The sequence below is a fragment of the Mus pahari genome, chromosome 17 (assembly GCF_900095145.1).
Source record: "Mus pahari chromosome 17, PAHARI_EIJ_v1.1, whole genome shotgun sequence".
In the NCBI taxonomy this organism is placed as follows: domain Eukaryota; kingdom Metazoa; phylum Chordata; class Mammalia; order Rodentia; family Muridae; genus Mus; species Mus pahari.
This window is the reverse complement of record NC_034606.1, coordinates 6529709-6551158: the sequence shown is the minus strand read 5'-3', so window position 1 is coordinate 6551158 and position 21450 is coordinate 6529709. Positions and strand designations below refer to the sequence as shown.

Genomic DNA, 21450 nt, shown 5'->3' with positions numbered 1-21450 from the left:
AATGTGCTTAGTTAATAAGCTGCTGTCAAGGGTCAAGGTAAGAAGTGGTGTCTGATTAATGGCAATGTTGCCTTTAATTCCCAGAAGCCAGAGTGACATTAGGAAAACTGTATGATAGTGTGGGGCAAACTGAGCTGGAGTGTAACTCAGGTTCACGAGTCTGTGGGGACTTTCCCTTTAAGGGGAACAGCAACAATCACTGGCCACTGCTTTGCCGCTGACAGAGAATTTCAGCCATGAGGAACGGGAAAGAAATTCACAGAAGAGATGCTAGACCTAAGGTCTGGCTTCATGGCCATCCCTTTCTGTGTCAGGGGTCAGTGTGAGCACACACCTGTAACACCTTTCCCTGGGGGCTCTCCTCGAAGGATAAGAGCTGCTGATACAGGGGCTCCAGGGTCTTTCTCGCCACCTTGGTTTTCTTTTTGGCTATGCAGACTCCGTTGTCTAATAGATACACCTTGACATACGGTGCTTGGGAGAAAAGAACAGAGTGAGTGATGAATGTGACTGTGAAATGCCCAGCGCATAGAGGGCAAGCACAATTGCTTCATCTTCACTGAAGAGCTAACAGCACTCAAGCCACTGGCGTGCCTTCCACGTCAGATCCACAATGGACATTTATCAGCCATTCAGTATTAAGTATATTGACATAGCCTTTGAGGGTCTTTTTCTTTCTCCACAACTCATTCTTGTATAGATTTAAATGTGAATTAAATAAGGCAATATGCTTCCAGTTACAAACAAGATTCAAGAGCAATGTCTTAGTCTTTAAAGTACCAATATTTGGATCTCATTAGACATGTTTGAAATGAGGCGGGTTTTTTCACTACCCCATAGAGCTCACCTACCATTTACAAGGCATTTACTAACTGGTAATGGTGTGAGTCCAAGCAGGGGTGGGCTCTGAGGTGATACATTCAGAAGGAGCTTGGAAAGGCAGCTCACTAGGAATTCTACGGCTACAACCTTCTATGACAGACGCGTTATGAAAAGCACATTCTCATGTCTCATGCTGTTCATTATGGTGAAGATGTCAACTGCTCCCCGAAGCTTTACAACATAATTCTAAAGTGGTACAGTCAGAAGCATAACTTTATTTCAGAATTCCTTTGAGGACTGAGGAGTTGAGAGAGAAAGGCATAATTATGTCTGTGTGGGTTTGGGGACAGGGACACTTTCAGAATCTACATCTTTATGTGTTGGATCTCTCATCTCTGCACCAAGCTATGACTCTGAGCACCTTGAATTATAATGATGCTTGAAATGTTGGCATCAAGTTATGGCAGAGCCTCTTACATAGTGCAGGCCTGAACATTTGTCTTAGAGCCACCAGAATTCATAGGCTTATGGGCCTGTGTGAATCTAGTCTATTTTTATTTTAATTCCAGAACTTGAAGGATGCCTAAGGAAAAAAAATGAAGTTCTCAGTAAACCAAAGAACAGCATAAAACAGCAGCTAACTGGAAAATGCACTTGCAGCACACACTGTGACAACGTGACTGATCAAAGGCAGAGGCCTCCGCTGTGCATGTACTTGCACACTCCCTTCCCCATCACTCACAGCTCCCTCAGAATGCTGACAACAGCTCAGCCCAAGCACTGTGACAGCAGGGTTCTCTACCCACTTCTGATGAAGATCTCAGCAAAGACAGGCAATGGCCACACCAAACAGGACAGACTCTAAGACAAACAGAGCAGCTCTTCTGTCTTACCTGGCAGTGTCTTGGAACCTGGTTTTACCACAAGGCCTCGTGCCCGGATGATTTCTACCTCCAGCTGTCCCTTTTTATCCATCATTCCCACCTGAATGTCACCTGGTGGGCACATAGGAAAGAAAAACAGGACGTAGGAAGAATGCTTGCGCCAAAGAACTCTGGGTCAGACATTCCCCAGATATATTCTTAAGTCCCAAGATGATCAGGAGTCATTTCATTTTTACAAATGAAAAAACTGAGAACTGTTAAAACCTAGGACTCTTTATTCTTGCTGGTAATCTTGTTAAAAGTAGCATGAAATTGAGGGAATGTGACTTTCAGTAATCTAAAGGACAGTGAAGTCATGTGACGGAAAGTCTTACCCATTGCAGGAGTAGCCAGGGTCTGGCGTCCCACTAGCTGAGCAGGGCCCAGGCCATCCAGGAAATCACTGAACTGGCTGTCAGAGGCCAGGCGGACCCCAGGGAAGATCAGACTGAAAGCAGATGACATGTGGGATTAAATCCTCAGCCTTCCTTACATTTTCTACTGGCCTTGCTGATGTGGCAAGGCTAAGATGCCACTAATATTTACTGGACCCCAGCATCCCACGGCACCTCCCACAGACCTTGCCCATCTCTCTAGTCTCCCTTGCCTGTCAGCAGAAGCACCTGCCACACCATGTGGGCTTCTGGTAATGTGTCTTCCCTGCTTCATCTTGGGGAGGGGGAGGGGCGATGCTTTCTGTCATGCACACTTAGTCTACACTGAGCACTTATGTCATGGCATACTTTGCCATGTTTAATCCTCTTAGCTATGCTAAGAGAGTCTACTATTTATCTTTTTATGGCCGAAAAAAATCTTCTGTATCATTCTCATCAGCATATAAACATGCCGCCATGCCATCTTACAAAGAAAAACCAACCCCTTCCTGGACTGCACTCTCCTTCCCAGCCCACACCCCTTTCATTGCCTGAGTCCTTGGGAAAGTCCTCGCTTTCCTCTCTTCCACAGTGCCTCTATGCTTTAATCTCTGCCAGTTCTGCATTAAACACCACAGCTGCATCTTTTTACCTCATGTCTTTTGCATGTGTCTGAGTTCCCTTGGATGTTTCATCCAACTGAGTGGTGTCTGTGTTGGTGCTGGCCAGCCTAGAGCATCCCTGAATTAGCCCTCCTCTGGACCACACCCTTTCATTCCAGCAGCTTAGCTGGCTAACAGGATATCTGCTGAGCAGAAGGTAACAACAGCTTCCAATTGCTCAGCAGTAGGCTTGTCTTTATCTGTTGTGTCTTCTTTAAATTTTAAATGTTGAAGTCCTAACCCACAGTGTCCCTAGGTTTTAAAAAGGGGCCACAGCATAGCTAGACATAAATGAAGGTTAAATGAAGTCACAAGGGGTAGGGGTTGGGAAATAATGAAAGAGGAAGGAAGGGACACTGGGAACATGGTGTAAGAAGGTGGCCATGTGTAAAAGAGAACTTCTTGGAATCCAAATCTATTCATTTCTTGATCTCGAACTTTTAGCCTCTAAATTTTGGAAAAACAATATTTTTGATGTTTAAGCCTATGGTAGTTTATTATGGTAGACCTAACAAATCAATATCATGTATTTTACTACACACACCCAGTGTATCAACGAATCTTACGTAGCCTACTGTCAAGAGAGATGCAGAATCTGATCTCACTAATGCTACATTCTGGTCCCTGTCACCATTATGTTTGTGGCATATTACTGCAACACCTACTGAATGGCCCCTCTTGTGCCTCTCAGCAGTCAGAGTGAGTTGATGATATTAAAGGTAGGCCATTCTACTCACAGTAAAGTAAGTTTTCTATGTTATAAAATATCCAAGCTCACCCCACACTGGTTTTCCTCATGTGTCTCCCTCTCTCTCCCTTCCACAGGGCCACAGCTCCCTGCTGTAGGCAAACTCTTGCCCCAGTGCTTGGCTTGACTTTAGCTTGGAACGTTCTTCTTCAGACATACCTGCCTTCCAATAATACTTACATTCCCTCTGTTCCCTTATGGAAAATCCTACCTTCATCCTCACACTTGTTTTTTGGTTTTTTTTTTTTTTTATGTCATTCCTATTAAGTCCTGTTATAGTAGTTTAAATACTGTGGCTCAGACACAGAAGAAATGCATGCATAGATCGCATAAGTTCTTTATAAAGGTCAACAAGACAGCTCGGTGGGTAAAGGCTCTTGCCACCGAACCTGAAGGTTCAAGTTTGATCTCCAAGGGTTCCATGGCCCAAGGTGAGAATGGACACCAGCAACTTGTTCTCTGCTCTGCACACGCACGCCACAGCGTGAAGTACTCATTCCCCTCTCTGTGACGCTCTGTCTGTCTCTCTCAGTAAATATAATAAAAATTTAAAAAAAAGAAAGAAAGAAAGAAAGCAAAGCTAAGGAAGTAAGGGGGTTCATTTGTTCAGGGATGAAGGATCTGAAACCAGGTCTTGGGAGAGACTTAGCTGAACCTCCCTCATTTATTTTGGACTGAATGGAGGTAGGGTTGGTTTTGTTTGGTGCTAGAGCTCCAGCTCTTCAGCAGAGCCTAGAGTACTGAAAACAACAGACATCTGCCAGCCTTAGTGAGCCACCTTCATGTTAGGAGCATTATGTCATCTGCCCAAAAATACACGTGCCAGAAGCCAAGAAGAGGACTCAGTCCCCTTGTGCTGACTTGGCTCCCGACTCTGAAGCCCACTGTCTTAAGTTCTGATCTGATTTGCTTGTGTGACTCACACCCCCCAACTCCTAGCACACCGTCTGAAAGGCTAAAAGGTAATATTTACTGAAAGAGTTTATGAGGATTCCTATCATTTCTTCAATATGATGGTAAACATCTGAGATGGAAGTCATACTTGAATATAAACCTGCATGTGGAGACCATGAAATAAACATTTTTATAGCTCAGGCAATGGCTCAAAAAGACCAGAGCTCAGAGCCTGTTTTTCTTTAATTTTCTTCCAGAAAGACCAAATTTCTTTAGTGCACTGCACAAGTGTGTCACACGCCTGTGACTGAACCACTGGCCTGCTAGCCGTTCACTCTTCTGGACTTCCTTGGAGGTTAGCAAGTCTATGTCTTTCCCTTCCCCTCAAGTCTCACAGATTCAGCCTGTTTATATGGCCCTATTTAAAAACTGCAGAAGAATGTTCCTTTCCTTAGATAATCATGTGGGAGAAAATATCATTGGGTTATGCAATTAATGGTAAGCCAATATTTCCTATGGTTTGCATCTGTAAGTTGGCTACAGGTGTCTGAACACTCTCATAGTGATGGCAGAGTGGGCCCTGAGCCTCATGGTCCTCTCCCAATGGGTGCCCTTTGCATCTCACCTATAGATCGCATGCTGTTCGTTAGAGACAGGACTACCCCGTGCTTGTGAACCTTTCCAAGTGTCCTACAGCAGTGAATTCAAGGAAACGCTACATAGAAAAAGGCTTACCAACTTTTTGTTGCCATTGCCCTTTGAGTGTTGGTTTCACATAATTAAGATAAACTATATAACTTTCAGTACATAAACCAAATATGAATTAAGAATTCTAAGTTTTTCAGTAGCATCTCTTCAACAGGTCAGAGATTTTTTTTTTTATGTTAAGAATTATTTTTACATTACTTTGTGTATGGGTATTTTGCCTGCATGTATGTCTGTGCAGCACGTGCATGCAGTGCCTGAGGAGACCAGAAGATGGCAGCTACTCTAGAACTGCAGTTATGATTGGGAGCCATAATATGGGTAATAAGGAAGAAACACAGCCTTTGGAAGAGCCTCAATCAGTGCTGCTAACCTCTGAGCTGTGTCTCCAGGCTCTAGACCAAAGATCTGAAAAACTAATCCCGGGGCTGGAGAGATGGCTCAGCAGTTAAGAGCACCTTCCAGAGATCCTGAGTTCAATTCCTAGTAACCACATGTTGGCTCACAACCATCTGTAATGGGATCAATGCCCTCTTCTGGTGTCTCTGAAGAGAGGTGACAGTGTACTCAGATACATAAAATAAATGAATAAATGTAAAAAAAAATTTAAAAAACTAATACTGCCCACACAGTGTGGCATGTATGCTCATTGTTTTGGTGACTTTATTTATTATTTTAAGCTAGGACAAACTATTTTATTTGTAGATAATGTTAAGAGCCTTATCTTAGCATCTTGTCATGCTTATCCTATCTCCTCCAAGGTACTTCATTTCATAATAAATGGCTAGATATGTCAACTGCTCAGTGGAGGGTGAAACAGGTTCATAGAATCAGCTGGGAGGATGGGCCGTGAGCGGTGTGAGTTAGCACTGTGGGAGCGGATGGAGGGTGAGAGGATGGAAATGGGCGGTGAGTGGTGTGAGTTAGCTCTGTGCGAGCAGACGAGGCCCGGAGGATCTGCCAGCAGGGCATGGGTGCAGCCATACTCACTTTCCTTCCGAGCTGTAGCTATTCATGCTGCCATCCGTGGATTCCCGGCTGGCCTGGCGCGTCATCCAGTTCCTCATCTCCACTGCTAGCCCCGTCTCCGTGCTTCTCTGGACAGTGCTCCGTAGCTTTTTACCTCCTCCTTCTGCGAAGACAGAAATCCAAAGGCATCACAGTTTTGTCACTGCTGGTTACAGAATGGGCCATAAGCACCTGGAAGTGAGGAGGGCTGCAGACAGGCTGTGTTCTTAAGGAGACAGACAGAGGACCGCTACTTAAAATACTTCTAAACATCTCCCCGAGTGAGCAGCACAGGGTAACACTGTTTATTTCCTCTTGAAACAGTGTTCAAGCCATTAACATAGGAAACGAAAGGTTCAATCTAAGAATAAACTTTGTTTTCATTGTAATATTTTAATTATCAGATCAATTTATGCTTCTTCATTTTGTTTTCCATTGCAGCATTCAAATGCAAAATTAACTTATGCTTACCTTTCTCCCCAATCCTTTTGTCTTAGTGAAAGAAATAGGTCTTCATATAACTTACAAAGAGCCAGATGGTGAGAGATACTCAATTTTTAGCTTTACCTTTTACAAAAAAATTTTTTTAGGGTAGTGGATTTGAAAAGGCAAAGAAAGCTATACAAAAGGGATACTTGATGCAGTTTTGCATCTGTTAATAGCATCTAGAATGAGTGTGTAATATAAAATTCCTGAAGTGTCATGTGAAGGACTGTTTACATTCTTGGCCTTGGAGGGTGAGTGCTAAGGTGTCTGCATCTAGTGGAGCCCCCAGAGGACCAGAGCTGAGGAGGGGAGACTGCACATGTGGCAGAGCCAAGACAGGCTGCCTGCAGAGATCTGAACTTCTGGGAGGGAGTAGGGTTTGAGCTGAGCTTGAAGAATGCACCAGCAGTGTGTCTCAAGCAAGAGGAACTGTGCAGACAAAAGAACAAAACCCAGAGTGAGAGTGTGCAGAACGGAAGGGCCATGACTGAGGTGCAAGGAGTGGTGGGAAGTGGGGTATGTGTAAGAGCCCAGACTGTGAAGAGCAGGGAGACCACCAACACTCTACTCATTTGCCTCACACAGACAGCGCAAAGGCATTAGCATTGGGATAAACAGCCAGGGGATCAGAGCTGCCAGCAGCTGGTTCTCTTAAATGCTGCTTCAGACTGGATGAGGCTCTTTCCCCAAGCTTCTTACATTTACTCTGCTTTTGGGTTCTCCCATTCCTCATTGGCAGCTCTGATATACATTAAGATACTTTAGAGTAGGCACAAAGTACACATGATGACTGATCCTCAGCCCATCAAAAGATGCTTTTTAGATGAATAGCAAGTTCTGATCAAAGGTAAAAAACCATAAGACTTCCCTCAACAATGGGAGATGTTGGTGCTACTGATGCGATGAGATTCTTTTAACCAACCTGGTTATATTGCTCCACCCTGAAACACTTTAATGGAGACAGACTTAAAAATACTAATTTGTAGCCTCCAGTGGAATAAATGATTTTGCATAGTTCACCAGTGGAGGCTACCATTAAAAGTGAAACCATGAAAAAGATGTATGAATTAAGTAATCAGTTCACAGATTAGATCTAATTATTAAGGGAGAAAGAGATACTTCAACATGGGAGATAGAGCCATCACCATCTTAACCAAGTCATGGATAACTGAGAATAGGAACAGTCATACATATTCTTCCTGATATAAAGCATATGGAATCACCTACCAAGCTGTTCTGGACAAAAATATACAATGTGTTTCTAATCAAGTCTTCCAATTTTTGGAACAACAAAAAAAAAGACAGTAAAGTCACAAGACAAGTAGCATGCACACACAAAGCAGCCAGACAAAGCCAGATATGGGATATTGTTCAGGACAACTGGCAGTCTCCGAACAAGCTAACAGCAGGAAAACAAGCAAACCAGGCAAGGCGACCTTCTAGATTAAAAGACGGCAGTGACCTTGGGGATATGCGCTTTGCCTTGTTTTTAAAACCACAGTGAAATAACTCATTTTCAACAAAATCATATGTAGCAGTTTTAAGAAAGGTAGGGAAAGTTTGAATGCAGACTGGATATTAGATTAGATGAGAAAGCTGCTGAACTTTCAGGTCTTGTATAATTTCTTTACTACTAGGAAACATATGTTAAATATTTGAATGCAACATCTTCTATTACCTGCAATTTACTTTCAAATGATATAGAAAAACAAAACAAATATACACATGCATAAGAATGTTTTTAAAAGAGACACACTAGCAGAGTCGACTGTAGTATCCATCAATCTAATACGATGATGTTTTTTCATATGTCTTTGTGTGTGGTACATGCACGTATGTGCATATCTGCATATCCATGGGCACATGTGTAGGTATGCATGTACGCACATGGAGACTTGAGGCTGGTCTCGGCAGTCTTCCTTAGATGCATTCCATCTTGTCACCGAGGCAGGGTCTCTCCGTTGAACGCAGAGCTTGACGATGGGCTAGTCATCCTGCTCTAATGATGTGTCATTACAAGCAGCCTCCAAGGCTGCCGGACATTTACAACATTCACTCCAGTGCTTAGGAGCTAAATTCTAGTCTTCACACTTATGCAGCAAGCCCTTTACCTCAAGACCCATCTCCTTGGTCCCTAATCATTATGATTTTATTTCAGAGTGATCTTCAAATAGCCATATCTCAAAGTGACATGTTCTTTCCCCTCAGGTATCGTAAGAACACTAGGCTGATATGAGGAAGCCTGTGTGAGACCAATCGTGCTTCAGTGTTCATTTCCTTTCATCAGTGCCTCAAGAGAACAGTCGCCATCACCTGTGGCATACTTCAGTGGCATCTGAGATATGTGTTGGGCTCTAGATACAGACAAGGAAATAACAAGTGACTGCAAAGGAACCAAAGCTCCTAAAGGCCTTAGGACCAAGACTCGGCTATTCCAAAGTCTATTGTTTTCTATTTAATGTGACACTACTACTACTGACTGAAAATATGCTGTTAACAGATGAGGAGAGCCAGACAGCACTTGACTAAAAATAACAACATTAACAAAACAAAACAAAACAAAACAAAACATGGATCCTCTGTCACAATTGCTTCGTTCACATAGCTTCTTCATAACTCTGAAAAGTCCCACTTCTACAGAGGAGGCATCTGAGGGCCCAGCACATCACAAGGTTCCCTGAAGTCACACTGCAAGTGACAGGACCAGAATGTGTCCCTAGGTGCCAGACTACAAGTGCTCTGCTCCTCGTTCATTTATTGCTAGATTATAACTAGCTGCCTGAGTCGCTGTGCAGCAGACTATGAGATGGTACAAAGAAGGCCCTTGAGAAGTAGCCTGGTAGCGTGGGAAGAATCATCAGCCTCAAACCAGTTAGGGCCTGCATCAAATTGTTTCTCCACTCTTAACACACTGTACAGCGCTGAGCAAGATTGTCTATGTTCTCAAAGTGTGAAAACAGAACTCATAACTGGCAGGGCACTGGTAAGGGCTAAGGAAGATACATATCTAAAGAGCTTGGAAGAACAGCTGATATACTGTTATAATTCCAGATAGGGAGTGGGCAACCCACGCTGGCTAGTCATGGCCACTAGCTAGTTGGTTGTGTGACTTTCTCCATGACACAGGTCCTCCTGAATCTGGGCTAGCTGTCTAAGAAAAGGGCAAGGAGAGGAGGGCAGAGGACCCCTGGTGTCTTTTCTCTCTGAAGTCAGAGTTTGTCTCGTTAGTGTACAAAAGTGCATGATTAACAGCCTACGTTGAGGAGGTATGCTATTCACTGTCAAAGACAAAAGTTCCTCGCTAAATAACTATTTATAGCAGTCCTTAAATCCTTGTCATTTTATATACTCTATTACCTCAAACATTTTTAGACTCATTTATAAATTTTTAGCACATAAAAATCTTTATGTCAAATTCACAATAAGCCCAATTTAACTTAAATATAATGTATTATGGTGATTCATGTGTAATGTTCTAAATGATGTGCCATGTTGCTATGCAACCTATAAACTGAATCCAGTGAAGGTCTGTGAGAGTGATTGCAAGTGAATTAGGCAGAGATCTATGCAAGACCTGATGATTATGTTAATTTACACAGCAAAAGGGTTTTTGCTAATTAACTATGATAATCAATTAGTTGTTTACAGGTAGGGAGATGATAGTTACCATGTTAATGGTTATGGATGGGCAAGCATAACCATCCCAGGCCTTTAAAAGCATACTGTTTCCTTTGGTTGCTCCTCAGAGAGTGCAGAATCACAGGGGAGATTCTCTTTGCCTTTATTCACTTGAAGATGGAAAGGGACATGTGTAAAAGATGCCAGCCACCAGCACCTGCCGAGTGAGCCCTGGCTGACAAGCAAGCAAGACTGTAGACTAATACCTGCAAGGACCTGGCTCTGCCTAGAAGCTCAGGGCACCTGGAAGCAGAGGCTCCAGGCAAGAGTTCAGCCAGTGTTTTGACCTCTATGGTATTACACAAAGTCATCCTGTGCTAGGCTTAAGGCCTAGTAAGTATGTGCTGGTTTTGCATGCTGATTATTACAGGAGCAGAAGACCAGCACAGCAGATTTTGATTCCTTTCTCAGATTATTTCTCAGACATAAAACATACATAAATGTTTTATTATGATTGTGGGATAGACCAACCAAAATTGTTACAGAATTGCCAAGTATGCTTTAAAAAAGTGAATACCTACACACATGCATATATACATATATGAATTGTAATATTAAGCAATACACCAGTAAATCCTTAAACTAAAGCCAAGGCAGGGTTGTGGTTGAGCCCTTAAGACTTTACACTTTGGTGTAAGTTAGTTTAAGCATTTGGGGACAATGCCTACAGTTCAGAATCAAGTTCTTCAATTGCCAAATCCCCCAGGCAGAAGGCAAATGCACAGGAGGCATCCTCCTCATTCTGCTCTGCTTAATCTCATGACTCATTTCCTTGGCACTCCCTTTTTCAAAGAAAGCCACTTGATTAAGAGTCTGAAGTGTCAGTTTCCCCTGAGAGGAGGAAACTTAAGTGGCTGAACAACAAATCTCAAAAGCTCCTCGTCCTTACTGACTTGGAGACCATCTTTTGCCCTGCTTTTGACATGTGACAACCAAGCTAAATTTCATGATGATATTTTTTAAATCCTAGATGCACAGATGCTCCTCTGCTTTACTTACACCTAGAACATCTCATCAATGTAGTCAGAATTATTCTGGCTTCATGGTTTTCTTGCCATTAGTAGGAAGAAGTTCTGGGAACAAGCTGAAAGACTGGGACAGTCTTTAATTTTTAGTAGAGACCACATCTCATGTGCTTCAAGTTAGTGAGACAGCATTTTAGCTGGAATTACTATTTTTCAAAGGGGGAATAATTTAGAGAGGTCATCTGTATTACACAATAAAATATTTTTAAATGCAAGACTAGAGAGATGGTTAAGAGCACTGGCTGCTCTTCCAAAGGACCTGGGTTCAATTTCCAGAAACCACATGGCAGCTCACAACTCAAGTTCCAGGCAATCTGATGCCCTCGTACAGATATACATGCAGGGAAAACACCAATGTTTGTAAAATAAAAACCAGGAAATCAATAAAAATTTTAAAGCAATAAGCAAGAAGTTCAAAGCTGATTAACATGTTTTGGAGGCAGTTTGGGGGTCTGTGTAGCTGTGCATGTGTGCTCGTCCTTATTGTGAAGAAGAGAACGCCGGGGCCCTCAGTAGCTACTTCCTCTTTAGTAGCTGATCTTCACATTAGACTGGTCTTCTATGGTACTCTGCTAATTTATAGAACCACCTCCAGCAGGTTCACCAACGGCCATGGTGGCCACTGTGGTATATTACTCCATCAACAGAATTCATACCCCGGTACAACCATATCTAATGAGAACAGTCATAAAGTCAGCACAGTGCTGACAAAGATCCAGCAAAGCTGAGCCACGTGATGGAATCACTGTCACGCCATCGTTCACTTTTGGTTTTGATCTCCACGTTCTGCTGCTGCTGCTCCTGGCGGCGGTGGTGCCTCTATTATTTGTACAGCTTGGGGATACTGGAATGATGGGAAACCTTGAATAAAACTTCTCCTAGGAGTACTGCTTCTAAGCATCCCCAACAAAGTCCTAAGCGTACTACCCCTCCTGCTTTTCGGGAAAATACGCTTGTCCAGCCATGCTTGAGGGTCTTTCTTGTGCCCCGGAGGTTGAGAGTCAAATAAAGATGCCAGAGAGCTCCTTATGAGGCTCCAGCTCCAAGATATTCTTGGAACATCTGCCCATGTACTTACTCAGTAACAGGATAATCAGAACACAGTAAACATATAGTAAACATAGTAAGGTAAACATGAGTCAGTGTGCTGGAGGAGTTGGCAGCAGATCCCAGCACCAACACATGTGTCCCACTGGACATGTGAAAACAGTGAGACACAGTTTATTTTGTGTAAAGGCATTTATGCATTTTTGGTTGTCATTAGGATCAAATTAAACTTATTCTGAGAGATACACACACCCCACCACCACCACCAGTATGAAAAAGGTTTAAAATTGGGACAAAACTTAATTGCTGAACTCAAAATGAAGAAAGTAAAGACAGAAGGAGTGCATCTTGACTTGGAGCCATTTGTAGTGCCTGTCAGCTTGACAGCGTGGTATGTTGCATTAGCAAGCAGCAAGCTGAGAACCGCAGAGCTTCCTCTACACGGTAAACCTCTGCAGCCGTGGAGAGTGATGGATACAGAGCAAGGATGTTGGGAGACAAAGGGGCGCTGCACTGTCAGCTTCCCTGCCTGCACCAGGAGGGACCTGACACTTTCCAGGGGAAGTGCTTTTGTTGCCCCTATTTTGTTTCTATTCTAACTGGGGATTTTTATTCTATTGGACCTGTTGCTACTTTACTGATCTTTCGGATAAAACTGATTTTTTGATTACATGACTGTGTTACATTTGTTATTTCCCCTTACATCAATCCCTAGCAAGCACAAGGACGACAGTTGTGAGTGGAGACTTGGGCACACTCTTGGGTGAGGGAGAACACATGGACTAATCAGTCAACTGCTGATTCTAGTGGGTACAAAGAACACTTGAGTGTCACTCCCTCTGTACTTCACCTAGAAGTTATCACTATATAAACTGGAATCCATTTCTCTATCAAGTTAGAAATGGAACCTGTGCAGGATATGTTATTTAGAAAACATTCCATAGAAATTAAGCAATTGGGCAGAAAAACTGTTTGCTGAATAAAAGTTGGATTAGGTCATAAAAGTTCTGCACAGGCCCAGAAACCTAGACTAGTCGGTAAGCATGGTGCTCACAGCCATACTGCAGAAACCACTCTGCATGCACTGATGCTCGCCATGTACATCCCAGCTTGTCCATCATCCCTATGTGCATGGGACCCACTCCTAGGAATTGTAAGTGGCCATCACCCTTGTTGGACTGAAAGTCTGTGGTACCTGCTTTTCTGAACTCAGTGCCTTGAGATGTGAAGTTTGTGGCAGTAAGACTATAGCCTGTGTGTATACCCTCGCTGCAGGGTAGGCAGAAAGGTGACATGTGACAAAGCTTTTATTTAGTAGGCAAGGCAAGCTGGTAAACAAATGCTGACCCTCCCATATCATGTAGAATATATCCTGAGTTCCACATGAGTGGCCCTCATCACTAGGGCTACACAGCCAACAGAACTTTCTGTCTATGCTGGAGAGGTTCTGTAATGGCACAGTATCCAAAAAAAGGTCATTACCAGATACATGGGGCCACTGCCAACTGTGTGATGGAGGAAACAAAACTTCAACTTCATTAACTTTTTAAAAATCAGATAGCCACACATGGCTAGTACCTCCTGTACCAGATAACACAGGCTCAGAAAAGGCAAAATATTTTAAATGGGTTCATAAAAGAAGACTTAACATAATAACACTAAATCTCAACATCATGTCAAGATATGTATTAATATAGATAATGTACTGTCAAGCTAAGGTAAAAGAACTTAAGTTACTTTTAGGCCATTAACTAGGCAGAAGTGGAATTACCATTTCAAATCTAGGCTTCTGCAAGTTTGTCTCCACCTAGAGAAGCTCTTGTGGCTTATAGAAGACCTTGAAGATAGATGGGACATGAACTGACCACTGATGGGCAAGGGGCATACACACATGGTAGCAAAAGAAGAGCAGGAAGGCATGAACACAAATCTGGAGGCAAGGCTTCATTTTATAAATCTAGTAGCTAGATCTTGAGAGATTTAGATCTCAGGGTAAAGACTTTTCTTAGAAGAAATGAGAATCTTCTAATTTGCTTTTTAGCAGTGGCTCTCAACCTTCCTAATGCCACAGTCCTTTAATACAGTTCCTCATTTTGTGGCAACCCCAGCATTTTCTTTGCTGCTTCATAACTGTAATTTTGTTACTGCTATGAATCATAGTGTAAACATCTGTGTGTTTTCTGATGGGTCTTTGGTGGGCCCTGTGAAAGGGGTTCCCCAAGGGGTTGATGACCCACAGGTTAAGAACCACTTGTCAGTGGCAGTGAAGCCATATTGGATCCAGAAAGCAGAAAGAACAGGTGGTGTTCTTATCAGCAGTTTCAGAGATAAGCCCGTTGGTTCCAAATAGTTAAGGTACCAGTGAGAATGAGAAGAGACACAACTAAACAATGCCGGGACAGGAGCAGGTTTCCTTGGCAAAGGTTGAAAACTTTGTGTTCTCTGGGTCACATTTGGACAATAAAGGTGTTTGCTTGCTTCAAATAATACTGAGAATTTTTAAATTTTGCTGCCAATATTTTAAAGTTTAAGGGTTTTATGGGGGAAAAAAATCAAGTTTATTTTTCAGTCCTTCCCTGGCCCTCTTCTGCTTTAATGATCTATGTTACCTGCAGGGCCACTGATCTACAAAAACCCTAAGGGAACAGCTGTCACCATTTGATCTCTTCATTTTAAAGAGCTAAAATAATTTTCCTTGTGTTTTAGTCTCATGAAATAAAAGTTAAATCAAGATCTTATCCAGACAGAAGCGGCTACTCAGGGGATGTCAGAGAAGACATAATGATGCCGTCCTCACTGTCCACAGAAACACATTCCTAGTGAGAACTAAACCCACATACAAGGCCCTGGCCTCTTACATGAGACAGGACTAAGATGGCAGTAAAATCTCTTCCTAGAATTTTGGGATTGGGATTGAGAAAGACCCAGTGGTGGAACTGTAACACATGAACCTGGAAGTTACTTGCTACTATGGTTCACTGGACATGTGCTCTGGGTAATAGAGCAAAAGAATGAGTTAGAAAAAAAAAGCAAAAGAAAGAAAAGAAAAGAGAAATAAAAGAAAGAAAGAGCAAACCAGAAGCAGCCATGTGAGGCAGGAGTGAGGGCAAGGGAAGAGGGTCCACCTGGTTTCCTTAGATCCATGTGAGGACGAGATGACTCTGTTCGTAGATTTGGTGAAAAGCCTCTGCATAAACATTATTCACACTTTTAAAAAGTCCCATTTTCATTTCCAGATTTGAAATAGAACAATATTCTAGAACTGAAACTATTCCTTTATATTAGTGTTCTCTTCAAATACCTCACTTTAAAAATATATAGCAGTAAGTAAATATACTTCCTCCTCAATCAAAACCCAGAACAACCTGAGGCAGAGCAAAGACAGAACGATCTTCTTCAACCTACTGTAATGGCCTGGCACATCACAGCAGAGAGCGTTTTCACTGGGTAGGTGCAGTCCTCAGTGGTGATGGGAGGTTACAACTTACTAGCCAGTTTCTTCTGTAAGCCACCGCATGCAAAATATCTCCACAGGGAAACTTGCTCCCATTGCTGGCTTAGAATTTAGTGAATCTAGTAAAGTATGAAGGCACATTGAGGTCTAATTTGACTTCTACATCAAAGTTCATTTACTTTTAATTCCAAAATATCTTACTTTACTTTGTCTGTGTTGAGTACAGATCTAATACACAAATTGTGCCATTCCTAAATATGATATGTACTCATTTACTAAATGATTTTTCCATATAAAATCATAGTTCAAGAAAAATTATCTTTATAAAGAGATCCACAGTGGCCTATACATGTCTGTCTTGCCAAGTTTGGCTGTGGAAGATGCACTAATACCATGACTGTACACTGAGACACGCAGGGTAGGGAGAGTTAGATTTACTAGCATTCGGCTTGAAAAGAGCAGCTTTTCAGTAGTAGTTATTCAGTTATTCAGTAGTAGTAGATGTACCCGTTTTCTGCACATACTAGTGCTATGCTAACATACATGGAGAACATCTTATTTCAACTGAGGAAAGGTGAAGGCCTATCTGTTAATCAAGAAAGCATGGTTTCTAAGACCTAAGTGTACTAGTAACTCCACACCAAGATTCACATCATCCTACTAAATGAGTGGTCTTTTAGAGATGTATGTGTGTGTTTACATAGGTCTTTTGTTGCTGAGATGGGTTCTATTATGGCTCATGGTGTCTCCTCAAATGTGTACATACCTTGCCTCTGACTGCTCAGTACTGGCAACTGCAGGCTTGCACCATTATGACTATCTAAATGGATCCTTTTACGTCAACAATCCTTCACAGCCTCACTATCATATGCAGATCATTTTCCCTCCGATTTTTAGTGTTTTTAAGCTACTTTAATTTCATTGCTGGTTTTTTGTTTGTTTATTTTAAGATTTTATGTATTTGAGTACACTGTAGCTGTCTTCAGACACACCAGAAGAGGGCATCTGATCCTAGTACAGATGGTTGTGAGCTGCCATGTGGTTGCTGGGAATTGAACTCATGACCTCTGAAAGAGCAATCAGTGCTCTTAACCACTGAGCCATCACTCCAGCCCCTTAAAGACTTTCTTATAATTTAATTTTCAACTGGCTGGCATGTAGTAAGAATTAAGTGCTAATCTACTTAGTTACTTTGTGTTAAGTTGACAAGATCTCTTGTGTATGGTTGCCAAATTATATTTCAATCAGATGTGGCTGGGTGTAAACTATTGGGGAAGTAAACTTTTTTCACATAGTTTATGTATAATTAAACAGGGACCATGACCTTAGCACCACGTGAGACATATAGATGGCCTTTGCAAGACCCTCAACCACTAGCAACTTTGCCACACACCAATTTTTTTTTCTTGGAATCAATGGGTGGAAAGTTGAAGAGTTGCTTCTATAATTACAAATGGAAACATTGTCTTAAAATAGTCTCTATATTCTTGTAAGTGCCTGAAATATTCAAATATCCTACATATACTAATGATCTGTATCAGGAAGAGTCAGTGTTAGAACCAAATATATTACACAGTAAAAATATAACGTGTTCAAATATGGATTAATGCTAAATAAGTGAATGCAATTTATAAATTGTTAAATAACAGGAAAAGTAATATTGCCATCACATTTATCTAAAATAACTCCGGAGATATGGAGACCATCTTTCTTGAATATATCCAGAGGAAAGAATGAAAAAAAAAAACCAAATTCACAAAGTATGCAGAAAAGATAAGACAAAGACAAGTCTATATAGTGAATTAACTTACGTTGTTTACAGAAACAGCCTTTCAACACAGACTCGAGTGAGTAACACTGAGTTTCGTTACCTGTAAGCAATATGTTTAACTTCTATATTTTCACTAGAGTAAAACAACAAAAATAATCCCCATGAAGAATTTCTATTAAATAAAAGAAAGGAATACATAGAGGCTGCACAATTAATGGCAACTATTGTTATTGTGCTTGTTTTTCAAGACCATCAATTCCTACAAGGAGCTATAATATAACTGTTATGAAATAGCATTTAAAACACTTTACTCAGCAGTATAGACTCTGACCCACATTATGGCTTTAGATCTTAACTCTATTCTTTACTAGGGGAGGAGTCTGGACAAACAGTTTTCAAATATGTGCAGGATACTCTTTTATGAGATGATTAGAAACTCGTGTTACTGATACCCAGTCGGCGTTTACACTCTCTCTCTCAGGGGACCCTTCTTTAATCCTAAATAGGAAGGAAAATGCTAGCTGTGACATCGATCAGATAATTTAGTCAATCAGTGATTAGCAGACCACCACTTCCATTAAATAATGATTTCCCTTTCTTGTGAGATAGAACAGGTTTCACAGTTATGACTATAATAATGCTTCCAAATATGTTGCCTATACGAACTTCATGTGTTCTGCACGGGCTTACACAGAGAAACCCTGCTCTGGACCAGGGGTTGTAAGCCTCACAGACCTGTGGGGGATGCTGATAGGGTGAAAGGAGAGCCGGGAAACCAAAGAGGGAAGTTTAGGCCTATTTCTCTTGGCTGTAAGTTAATGATAGGCCAAGGAAGAATTCATCTGTGGAGAGCTTCCTTGTTACAAAGTAGAGACATATAGGGTGCATTTAAAAATGCTACTTTCCTTGTGGAACATTTTGTATTAGCAACTCAAGAAGCAATATTATGGCATAGAAATCTGTTCCAGTTACTCATGTGTATATGTAGAAACTTCCTTTTCAGATTTGCCAGTATGAGACAGATAAGTGAGTGTACTTTAAATACTGAAAAATCTTCACATTTTGTTAAAGCTTTTCTTACTATCTCAAAAATGCTTTTAGGGTGGTATTTTGTAAACCCATAAATTCTAGCAATAACTTATGAATGATGATAGCTTATATGAAGTTAACGCAAGTTTGAGGACTTGGCACTAAACATGCTTAGAAATAAATCTGCAACAGTCTATATTTTATTTAACCACATGTATTTTCAGGCACACCTAACTTTGAATTGTAGCTTCCATACTTACTGGGTTAGTAAAGTAAATCCTGAGTATATAGCAGTGTTTGTGACTCCAGATTTCAAGTGCTGACTACAGTGACAGTTGGCTGAGCAAGTTTTTGAATTTCTTTATGCCTCAGTATCCTCATTTGTGAAACAGGACTAATAAAAGATATGGGTCCTCAAGGCTAAACACCATAGGACCTCAGCAGTGCCTGCGAGTAAGGGATTCTAAACCCAGCTACAGTTATAGCTGTCCAAATACTCACTTTGACCACTTTTAACTGTTTGACTTTTAGACATTTTCTAGAATTTTTAATAAATTATTGTAGGAAAGTAGTCAAAAGTAAATGTATAAAACAGAAAAACAAAATATGAAGATCAAAAGTTATGTCTAAATAGTGAGTTGTCTTATTACTATATCTCTATTTATATGAGTTTTATTTATATAAAATTAATATTGCAACAACAAGCCAGAAGAAACTTGGGGTAGCTACAATGATTCAGTCTGAAGACTGACCATATCAATTGTCCTGTGTGACCATATCAATTGTCCTGTGGCCATGTTGTCCCTCCTCCAGAGCAAATATGCAAAGTTTTTATTTTTGCCTGTTCTTAAAGCAGGTAATTAATTTCTTCTAAACTAGGGCTAGGGCAAATTTCTAGTGAGAAATCATTGTCACAGAATAAAAGAAAAGCCCATCTTAATTAATTGTATACAATAGTGTTAACAAGATAACTAAACTCCTCTGGCTTAAGGAAGGACACAGTTTGCAAAGAACACTATTTCTACATTATTTACATTAATTGACAAATTTTCAGTGTTGGTTGCAAAATTTTATGAGAGTTCTTTATCAGTTATTAAAAACTTTATGAAGGCCTGCAAATCTCTCAATGAAAAGTTTAACAGAGCCAGTAGTTACACATCTTTGAACAGTACAGACAACCAGAACCGCACTCCGCAGCTGGGAATAAACTCCGAGTAACGCAGTGCAAATGCGCCTTTAGTGTCCACCTTGCACCTGTCCAGCACACAGCCTCTATACCTCCGCACCCAGATCTTGGCTGTCACAGGCTGGGACACATAAAAGTTTTACTGCAGCGGTCCTCCTCAGTTTCCCAGCATTTCTGTCCTTCAGACTATATGCTGACACCAAGACTGTGGACTTGGGATGTAAACAAAAGCAAACGGGAGAGGACACGTAAGAGGCTCGGATTGACTCCCACCCAGTCTACATGCTCATTCAGTTCCCAAGTGCTCCATAATTCAAACTCACTAGAACAACTATTTCCCAGGAGAGCCTGTGGAGCTCTGTGAACAACCCACAGTGATTCTCAGCAGGTACTCTAGGGGTTTCCCAGGCACAGGTCTAGCAGCAGAGGCTATTTGGAGTTCTCACTTGAGGCCAACCCTACCACCAGGGAACCCAAGTGATCTATAACAGGCACACAGTCCAAGAAGGATGGGAACAAACAGGGTCCTCACCTCCTTCATCTTCTTCCAGGGAGTTCATACAAGGAAAATAGCCAGCTAGAGCCTCAAAGGAGGCAGAGAGGCTGCTCCGGCTCTGGGAGCGCTGCATGGAGCGCCCTGCAGCACCCGTGCCCCCCAGGCCCTGCCGGCCCATCTTGGTGGAGGACCCGCTTTTCCCGCGGTACAAGATACGAGGCGTTTTGGCGGCTGGTTAGCGGAAGCCGCTGCGGTCCGGGACGGGCTGGTTCCGCGGAACCCTAGGGTTCCCGTCCCTGCCTCCCCGGCCTTGGCTGGCACCTTGGGTTTGCTGGGGAGGGATCAGGAGGAAAGCTGTCAAGAGAAGCGGCTGCTCACGATGGAAGTCCGAAGTGTCACCCAGGGGAGCAGAGGATCCAGGAGGCTGGAGCCGCCACTAGCCCGGGGGCCCTCCCTCGCTGGGAGATGCTGCTGATGCTGAGCTCTCCGCCAATCAGAGCCTGGAGGGGGCGGCACCATAGTTCTGGTGCCAAGGTGCAACTCAGGTTCTGGCCTGGGGTCTTGCTGTAGCTGCTGCTCTCACCCCCCTCCCCCCTCCCCCTGGCATGTACAGAGCCCGAGAATGTGACTAATTGGGTGGAATGAGTTAGGCCTCTCAGAGTGGTAATATGTGGGCAAAATTCTAGTAAAACTTTCCCTTACAGTTTCTCTTGAGCTGTTCACACTCCTCAGTGTAGGTAAGAGATACAGTCTTCAGGTTATAACCAGATTTTGACCAGGTCTTATGAAAGCTTACATTAACCCTTTCTTTTGAACTTTGTTTTAAAGTAATGGTAAACAGTCAACAGAATATCTCTTTAAAAAGAGACAACTGAAGCACCAGCAAGGGAAAGTATACAATGAGGTCCGTAAAGTTAGCATCCATGGCAGGAAAGTAATTCCTTCTTCTTTCTATAAAGCAATCACTTGCCCATTGTTGCTAAGAATAACCCTACCAAGTGTAACATTACAGTAAAAGGTAACATCCTAACATACATTTGGAAGCAACACAGACATATTAAAAACAACAGCCGATAAGCAGTTACCACACCGATTCTGCAAGTTAGAAATCTGTCTCTGAACACAAAGCAAATTCATTTTAC

At 42.0% G+C, this 21450-nt stretch overlaps 1 protein-coding gene across 49 annotated transcripts in view; it reads right to left on the bottom strand.

The window, feature by feature from the left end:
* Nucleotides 1-21450, bottom strand: part of Rims2 (regulating synaptic membrane exocytosis 2) — a 498312-nt gene that overhangs the window by 3012 nt on the left and 473850 nt on the right. For all 49 annotated transcript variants that reach the window (XM_029547766.1, XM_029547754.1, XM_029547763.1 and 46 more), the window contains 4 exons: nt 6119-6260; nt 2081-2193; nt 1716-1817; nt 335-474 (listed from right to left, as the gene is read on the bottom strand). In XM_029547766.1, coding sequence (XP_029403626.1) covers nt 335-474; nt 1716-1817; nt 2081-2193; nt 6119-6260 — 497 coding nt within the window. The remainder of the gene's footprint in view (nt 1-334; nt 475-1715; nt 1818-2080; nt 2194-6118; nt 6261-21450) is intronic.